The following is an 8838-nucleotide window of genomic DNA, read 5'->3' as shown; positions in this document are numbered from 1 at the left end:
ATTTAAATGAAAAAAATCTAACTTGAGTCAGTATGTATTTTAAAGAAAATTAATGTAAAAGAAGAAAATATTTTACATATTTGAAAGACAAAATAAAAAAAAAAAAGAATGAAGGCATAAGGAGATGATCCACTGGTTTGGAAAAGCAGGAGAAACTAAAGCTTGTTTTGCAAAATTCTTCAAATGTCACAACCAAAAACTTCAGTGTTTTCATTTAGAGTTTATGTAATGCTCCAACAAAAAGTGGTAAATAATTGTGAAGTGAAGGGAAAATGCAATACAATATTTAGGTGAATCATGAAAGGTGGCTAAATGGTGGCTTTTATATGAAAATAAATAACTACATAAAGACAAAAACTATCCTTTCACCTTATAAAAATAGGAGAAGAATCACATAGTAACATGAAGTTTGTAGTTTAAATGTGACAAAAAGTGAAGCTGCTCCTGGAGTATGACTGCATAGGACTGATAAACACTGAAATATTTTTTTCCTAAAGCAATGTTTCCTGTTCTGCCTTCCCACATGAAAATGCCAGTTTTACAGCGAATACCACAGAGGACATAAAAAGTAGTGAATCTGCCAACCCCAGAAAAAGGACAAAGACAAGAGACAGGCCTTATTCTAACAAACTCACAAAGGTGCATTAATAAAACCTTCAGATTCCATGTGAAGTAATGTCCTTTCTGAATTTGGACAAGGCCTGCGGGATGGACAACAAAAGAGGAAAGCCAGGAAAGCAGGAAGTACCTTAGCCCCCACCCCCTCGGACAGTCGCCGCAGCGCTAGCACTTGCCTCTCTTCTGAACAGGCGGTAGAAGAAGCCCCGCTTCGGTGGAGGGTTGGGCCGGTTCATGTCCAGGTCTGGGCACAGCATCCCGTCGGTCTCATAGATGTTGATTTCTTTGAAGCACTCCATCTCAATCATCTACGAGCAAAATCGACAAATCCCACGTCATATTTTTAAATACCTTACTTCTACTGCAAGGCGACCAAACACTCAGGAAGCAGACTTTTTTTTCTATTCTGTAGCTATCAGACATTCCTGTGTGAGGTCATTTCTGTGGGACTTTTAGGATGATGTCATTTCAGGCTGCAGTACCTCGTTCTGCCACGGGATGGAGACACTGCCTGTGACAAACTTCGAGTAGAAGTCGTCATCCGTGGGGTCAAGGTTCACGCCTTTGACAGTGGAGAACTGCTCGATGTCCAGGACATCTTTACAGTACACGGCTCGAGGCTGAGAGGGGGACAGACAGGAGCAAAACGAAGGACGTGAGACACGTACGGGAGGAAAAAGCAGCTGGAAGAACAATGAACAAGTGATGCGAAATCTGTAAAAAGTCTTAAATCTTGCAGCCGCTTGAGTCATTGGAAGAATTGTTGAAGGAAAGCAATAAGAAGTGCTCTTTGCAGTTTGTCAAAAGCCACGGGAGACAAACACGCGTAAGGATGTGAAATTTGAACTGGCTGGAGGTTCAACAATTAATCGGATTAATCATGATCAATCCATTATCCACATAATCATCAACTAATTTAATCATCGAATAATCATATGCTGATAAACACTCTCCAAGGTGTGAGTAAGCCAAACCGTGCAAAGAATATATACATTAAGCATTTTAGATGAAAAACCTTTGTAAATATTTTCCACCCAGAACCCTTACACTGCCGTAGTTGCAGTTTCAAATTCTGTAAAATTTTGTTATTAAACACCTTTTCATATCCACTTTTAAATTGAAAAAAACATCATCAACAGATCAGCGCTACAACATGAAGTGAAGCAGAAAGAGTTTATTAAAGTATTTATTTTGTATCTTTTTAGCTGCAAATGATCGAGAGTTCATTAGATATTGTATAAAATAAGCTTAAGTGGTTAAATTAAAAAAAATCAGCTGAATGTGCCATTTTTTTTATTCAATAATGTAGCTTATTATCAGAATAATCGTTCAATGCAGCTCTAAATCCTGCACACAGCCAGAAGTATGATAGATTGGTTTTAGATCATAATCATGTTAGAATGGCCCAGTCAAAGTTCAGACCTAAATACCGTTCAGCATCTGTGGCAAGACTCTATGCTGAAAAAATGGTTCTACAAAGCATCACTTCAGAGAGGCTGGATACAAAGACTAACAAACAAAAACAAATCAAAGACGATGCGCAAGACTATGATTTGACTATCGACAAAGTCTCTCAAATGATGTAACTTTCATAACTAAAAAAAACCTACTGGTCCAGTTTATTTCATACAAACTGAGCTGTTGAGCTGAAATTAAACTACAATCACATACTGGGTCCACCACAGCCACTGGCTGCCATGATAAACTCATTTCCTTCTGACAATGGCATTTCCTGCATACAGACGGACTGCGCCTCAATGTGCCGTGTGTGCATGCGTGTGTGTGTGTGTGTGTGCGCGAGTGTGTGTGTGTGTCCATCTCTCTTACATCTGGTATGAAGGGAGGGTCCAGCATGTTGGCCTCCAGCCGTTTGAAGTTGATGTTTCTGAAGATGGGGTGCTGCTTGACCTCGGTGGCCCCGCAACCTCGACAGCCCAGCCTCTCCTTGGGGTCCTTGGCCAGGAGCTGAAACCCAGCAGGGGGAAGGAAAAACAGACTTAAACATCTGAACCTTCAAAAGGTCCGACTGAAGAGAGGCAGGCGAAAAATGACGTGTCGGCTAGTAGGTTTCCTGTTGGGGAGGAGGGCAACAAAGAAACGGCTAGAGAAATTACATTTTTCACTTTTCTCAAAGACCTTTAGGAGAGATGAACATTAAAAACACAAACCCCTACTGCAAAGTACTAATGCAGCAAGAGAGAGTGTAGTTAATATTAATAAAACCTAGCTTGCCTTGCATTTTACATCTTTTGCGTAAATAACGCAAAGTTTCCTAGACGATATTAAATCTTGTCACCCACTCGGCTCACTCGTCTATTTCTGGCGGTAGAAGTCGCCGCCCCTCTGGCGTCCTGGAGACCGACGTCCCTCCCTCTCCCGCTGCGCTCTCTCCTCTTCCATATTTACCTTTTACCCTTTTCTCGCAGAGCCCCTTCTTCCCTGAGTCTCCCTGACTCCTCTTCTCACTGGGGAGACTTTAAAAATGCTGAACTGTGGGTCAAAATGTTCCACTAAGTTTAAAAAAAAAAAAAAAATGCCCTGCTCTCAGAAACACACACACTCAGTGGCTCGCTCTTCAAAATTGTGAAGGGAAATAATACGACCATATGAAACACTAGGGGAAATAGAGACGGTAGGTAACAGTTTGTTAGACAAAATAATTATTTGAAATAATTACAAATGGTCAGTACTGTTATAAATGAGAATGTGTAATTTATATACATTTTCTTGACTTCCATCTCTGCTGCGTTCAGAGGCTGCAGCAGCCTGTGCATCTCTACTATAGTCCAGATGATATATAAATGAGCAATATTTTTATCTAGAAGAGAAATAAGAAATACTTTAGTTTAGAAAATTCACTTTTCTACGTTCCAATTAAATATCTGCATAAAACCTCCACAATAAAGTGACAGTAAACCGAGGAATCAGTTTTTGTTCAGAATGATTTGCTTTACTTATTTTCCTTTTCCATGAATACGGAAATGACATAAAGGAATGGCTTTCGTCTTTCCTGATAAAAGTTTGCATTTCTTTGCTCTAAATCCTGAACAGAAAAAAATTATTTTATTTTTCTCATAAAAGATTTAGAAAACACAAGTTACCTTCCTTCTAAGCTTCATTCAATTCAATTGAAAAATACTTTATTGAAGGAAAATTAAAGGCTGCTGTAACTCATTAATTCAAGATTCTTCAAAGAGTTACTCTGGATGGTGATGGATGAAAAGATCTCCTGTAGCAGTCTGTATTACAGTGAGTTTGAAGAAGCCTCTGACTGAAGACACTTTTCTATGTCCTATGAAGAGGATGCATCTTTTACAGCTCAAGAAAAAAACATAATTTAATATCAGCTAAGGCTGCAAAGTGTCTATGGATTATAAAGGTTCTTTACCGTTGCCCTGATCTCACAGAGAGACATCTGTCCCTTCAGTCTCTTCCTCCTCACCTGCCTGCAGATGTCCTTCGCATCCTCTGAGAACTTATCAGAGTACTCCTCCTGGTCCTCGCGCACCCGTCTGTCCACCTCCTCCCGCTTGACCCGCTCCTTGCGTTTCCGGAAGGGCGACTGGCCCTGGATCATCTCGAAGATCAGACAGCCCAGACCCCACCAGTCCGGGCTGAAGGTGTAGTTCTCGTTCTGGATCACCTCGGGAGCTGTGGAGCGGACGAGAAGCAGCGGGTGGACCGTGACGTAAAGTGGCTCGACAGAGAACCGAGGCTACAACTTCTTAATCTTTATGAGTTACTTTCTGGTTAAGTAAATGTCAAATAGCAAAGTGTATACAGAAAGAGTCGAAATGGGAAGAAAGGAGCTGATGGATCAACATGTTGAAGTTCTTACCCATGTAGCCAACTGTGCCCACTCTCCCTCGTATCGTCTCCCCTTCAGGGATCTGAACAGCGAGACCCAAGTCGGAGATCCGAATGTGCCCTGAGCAAAAGCAAAAGCCAGATTGTTTACCAGAAATTTTCTGAATACCAGTAATTTAAGAAAAACAGACGCCTGTAAGTAACATCTGCTGAAGCACACACAGCTGGGGATGTGCTTGAGTTACACCGAAGCATGAAATAATTTCAGGGAAAAACCGTCCGAAAGAAAGGTGGGTATTCTTTTACTTCAAGATGGATGTGAGCAAATTAATGTTAATGCAAAAAGGAGTGCAAGGAGAGAGTAAGGCAAGCTTAAAACAGTGAGTCTGCAGCCAAGGAAAACGGGCCGATACAGTGCAGCTTGTTTGATTTGGACATTGTAGACCAAATTTGTGAAATGAAAAATGAAGGACAAGAAGCACATTTTGAGCCAAAAATCGATGTAGTAAAAACTAAAAAAAGACGACATACCACGGTCATCCAGAAGGATGTTTTCAGGCTTCAAGTCTCTGCAACAAACAACAAGTTATGAGCTGCTTCTGAAATTAGAGCTGGTCTCAAAAACAATGTTTTAGAAGAGTAAGAGTATAACAACATAAGTGAAGAATAAATGCTCTCAAATGCAGTTTTGATCTTCACCAGAGGAGCAAATTAAGATGTTGGGAAATTTGACATTTAATGCAGAGCTATGCAAGATGAGATCTCAACTTTTTTTTTCTTTAATTAAATTTATTTTACACATTAAATAGAAATATTCTCACAACTTTCCTTAAGCCTTCTTTCAATCCAACATGCCAATATTAAAAAAACAAGAATAAGACTTTGTATATAGTCCAGCCTAACATATAATAGTTAGATCTTTAGAAAAACACAAATAAATTACACCAATGTTCAGCCTGACTGGGCTGAGCAGAAAATAATTCAATTTCAAAACCGTGTTTTCAGAGGTACACTAAGAAACTGGAGGTTGATTAGAATTGGACGATTTTTTTCTGCTTTACCTGCTGGTTAGTAACTCAAAAATCCTATCTTTTTCTATTCATTGAATGCACCAAACTTTAGTGCTACATGGTCTTGCTAACTCTTAACACTCTGTGGCGTTGTAGTCGGTACTGAGGGACAACGGCTCATTAATTTTATTTATTTTAGCTGTATTTTAACAGAGCCATGCCAGCTGTTTAACCAGGTTGTTCCAACAGAGAGCTGGTCGGACCAGTCGGCACCTGTTGAAGTCTCGCTGGACCTGTTGTCCGTTTCGACCGCTTCAGGGACAAAATGGAGCCATCTGATACAGGACGTCAACTTTAAGCTCTTTTTGTGCCGGTTTGGTATTAATGCTGGCTCCTGCTGGATTTGGAAATGTGGGAAACCTTTAAGAGAGTGTTAAGGTGAGAGTTGGCGTTCTCCAGGTAGGAACCATGATTTTTATATCAACGCTAACACTGTCAGCCATGCTAACTGCTAATGTCTATCGGCAGTTTAAACTGCGGGTCTGCAACCTGCAGCTCTTTAAACCTTCCACAATGGCTCTTAATAACTGGCTTAAAATGAATCAACTAAGGTTTTAGATGTACATTTAGTACCAAATAATGGTTTTACCAGTTAGATTTTTTTTCCATGACAGAATGACACAACTACTACAATTTTTTTTGTCATGTTTGAAACTATAAGCTCTTTTCTCAATTTTTCATGAATTTTAACATCCCAAATAAAAAACTGTACCCATCTTCTTCTTTTTTTTTTTTTTTTTTCAAATGTTTTATGGTTTTCTGTATCTTAGAATCTAAAACAGATAGAAAATGTGGTTCTATGAAAATGACATCAAATTTCCTGAAGTAAAATTTACCAAAAAAGTATAAGCTGTCTTTTTCTTTAATGTAAAGTCATGTAACATTTGTGGCTCTGATGTTTATTTAGCTGGACTGAGGCCAAATGTAGCTCTTAGGATTGTAAAGGTTGCAAATCTTTTGCTTAAACTGTCAACTCCACCTCAGTTTGTCCCGTTTTGAATTTATAAAACTCGACTGCTCTCTTACACAGCAGCACGATTTCACCTAAGCTCCCACCAAGCATAATAAACGTAGCTCATGGCAGGAAAAATGGAAAGACATTTTCAACGATGCTTGTTGCGGCTCCTAAAAATGAATCAGAATCATCCGATGCAATCAGTAGGTCAAAACCAGAGATCTGAAACTGACCTCAAATCAGTGATTCAAGCCTGAACTGAAGCAGTGCGAACTGAAACCACAGAGACAGCTGTTTCTTCTGACACACGTAGAGATCAATGAACATGTTTTTGCAGTTATAGCTGCTTGAGGCCTGGAGATTTAGCGGCATCTTTTTCTTCTATGAGCACCTGTGTTTATGTTCCCATTTCTCACTGATTTTGACAGACGCATTATGCCTTCTAAGAATCTGTATGTAAATCAAATTGTCCTTCAGAAACATTTTCTCTGGAACAACAGATTGCATCCTCAGAATATCCCCGAAAACCTCCAGCAAGTAAAGCGTCACCTGTAGACTATCCTCTCGCGGTGCAGATCCTCAAGGCCACAGCAGATCTCAGCAGCGTAGAAAAGGGCCCTTTGCTCGTCAAAGCCAGAGTTTCCCATGTTGTAGATGTGGAACTTTAAGTCGCCACCATTCATTAAGGTCAAGACCAGGCACAGCGCGTCCTTGGTCTCATAGGCATAAGCTAGACTAACCTGGAGGAGGGAGGGAAAAAAAACAAAACAAAGAGATAAATTTACAGAAGCGGTAATGAACCTGGATCAGAGACCAGGTGGGAGAAGTTGGATAAAGAGAGAGAAATGAGAGGATGAGTCACAACTCTAATATCAGAGTTGTGTAATGCTCCCCAAATATTCATCAATTATCCCAAATGGATCGTCAGGAACGTACACAACGTGAAACCCAAAGAAGACGTATCCCAGAGATGGAAAATCCATCTTGCTGCTCTCGCTCCATCATCAATCACTCTCCTTTTTCCTTCTTTCCCACAAGCCTCCCCCCCTTCTCCTCACTTCCCTGCTGTGGGTCAGTGACACACAGGGTACAGTGTGTGCATGTGCAGTTGTGTAAAATGTTGCTGCCATCAGGAGGGATCCCATCTGCTATGGAGCGTGTAGAGAGAGAAAATACAAGGAGGGAAGGAAAACGTTCCTATGGGCCAAGTGAGCAACAAACATCCAGCATATAGAATTTTATTGTGTTATTTTATGGTACAATTGTGGCAACAATAAAAATAAATAATCGCTTCTCTTTTAGGCAACTGTACGGCTGTGACTGCATGGCTCGGCGTTCATAAAACCACAAACACAAATACTACTTTTTGAGAAACATACCCATTTGAAAAAGGAAACTTAAAAAAAACTGATTTACTAAAACTTGACACAGTAAGTTAATTTAATTTATAAATTTACTGACATTTATTGATGCTCTTGTGGAACAAATAGTAAAAACATAATTTCTGACAATACTGTCAGTTTTGTTTTGTATTTGACGTGATTAATAGAAATGTATCGAGGCAACAATAAATCAAAAATACTTACTGAGATAAGAAATTTTTAATGATAAATAATAAGCGATACAATAAAAGCCCACCTCAAGGGGTAATTTCGCTATAAAAACATTAAATGCCCCAAAAACAAAACTGTCGTTTTTATTCCATTCGCATTTTCCAATTTAGACTAAAGGATTCTGATAAGGATTTGAACAAAAAAAAAAAGAAGAATTAAAACTAGACAAAATGAAGAAAATTCATCCATTCATCATCTACACCTATTTGTCCTTGCAGGGGTTCAAACACAAGGCAACAATGCTATCAACTACTCTACTTTGCAGCCTTAAAATGCAATTGCTTTAAATAATAAAAATTAACCAAATATACCTGCAGTACTTACTGAACCACCTTTGAAATGCACAAGCATAACAAATAGTTTTACCGATTAAATCCAAGCAAAACTCTTACTACTGCTACTTTCCTTTATACTGCCGTCTATTTTGTGCTTGCATCAACACTGATAGGGATAAGCGCAAGTCAAAAAGATGGGAAACAAACTGCAGCACAGTGCGGTAGCGCTACCTCACTTCCCCTGCTACACACATCAGAGCAGAATCACCCCTGTGGCTCAAATTCCCATGTATCCTCCCACACTGAAAGCACACGGGCGGCTCATCGTGTAAAACACGCAGCAGGCTAATGGTATGCATTAACTAACAGTATGCACCAATCACAAAAAGGTAAAGAACAATACTGAGAGAGAGGAACGAGGACTTGGAGAGAGCACTTGACTCTTCTCCTCGCTGCTGCTGTTTGGTCAGCGTTTCCAGGCAACTGTACTGCTCTTGTAG

At 39.7% G+C, this 8838-nt stretch overlaps 1 protein-coding gene across 3 annotated transcripts in view; it reads right to left on the bottom strand.

The window, feature by feature from the left end:
- Positions 1–76: 76 nt before the first annotated feature.
- The window catches only part of grk4 (G protein-coupled receptor kinase 4), a 59490-nt gene continuing 50728 nt past the window's right edge, over positions 77–8838 (bottom strand). Inside the window, exons 10-16 of one of the 3 annotated variants that reach the window (XM_015058263.1) lie at positions 7000–7190; positions 4957–4994; positions 4457–4546; positions 4061–4269; positions 2446–2583; positions 1101–1238; positions 77–926 (exon numbers count right to left, since the gene is read on the bottom strand). In XM_015058263.1, coding sequence (XP_014913749.1) covers positions 750–926; positions 1101–1238; positions 2446–2583; positions 4061–4269; positions 4457–4546; positions 4957–4994; positions 7000–7190 — 981 coding nt within the window. In that variant the 3' untranslated portion in view covers positions 77–749. The remainder of the gene's footprint in view (positions 927–1100; positions 1239–2445; positions 2584–4060; positions 4270–4456; positions 4547–4956; positions 4995–6999; positions 7191–8838) is intronic. The other 2 variants (XM_015058262.1, XM_015058261.1) reach the window with 2 other exon arrangements.

The sequence above is a fragment of the Poecilia latipinna genome, unplaced genomic scaffold (assembly GCF_001443285.1).
Source record: "Poecilia latipinna isolate Pla-1442-1.1 unplaced genomic scaffold, P_latipinna-1.0 Scaffold1528, whole genome shotgun sequence".
NCBI classification, from domain to species: domain Eukaryota; kingdom Metazoa; phylum Chordata; class Actinopteri; order Cyprinodontiformes; family Poeciliidae; genus Poecilia; species Poecilia latipinna.
The sequence above is the reverse complement of the archived record's forward strand: the minus strand, read 5'-3'. Positions and strand labels throughout refer to the sequence as shown.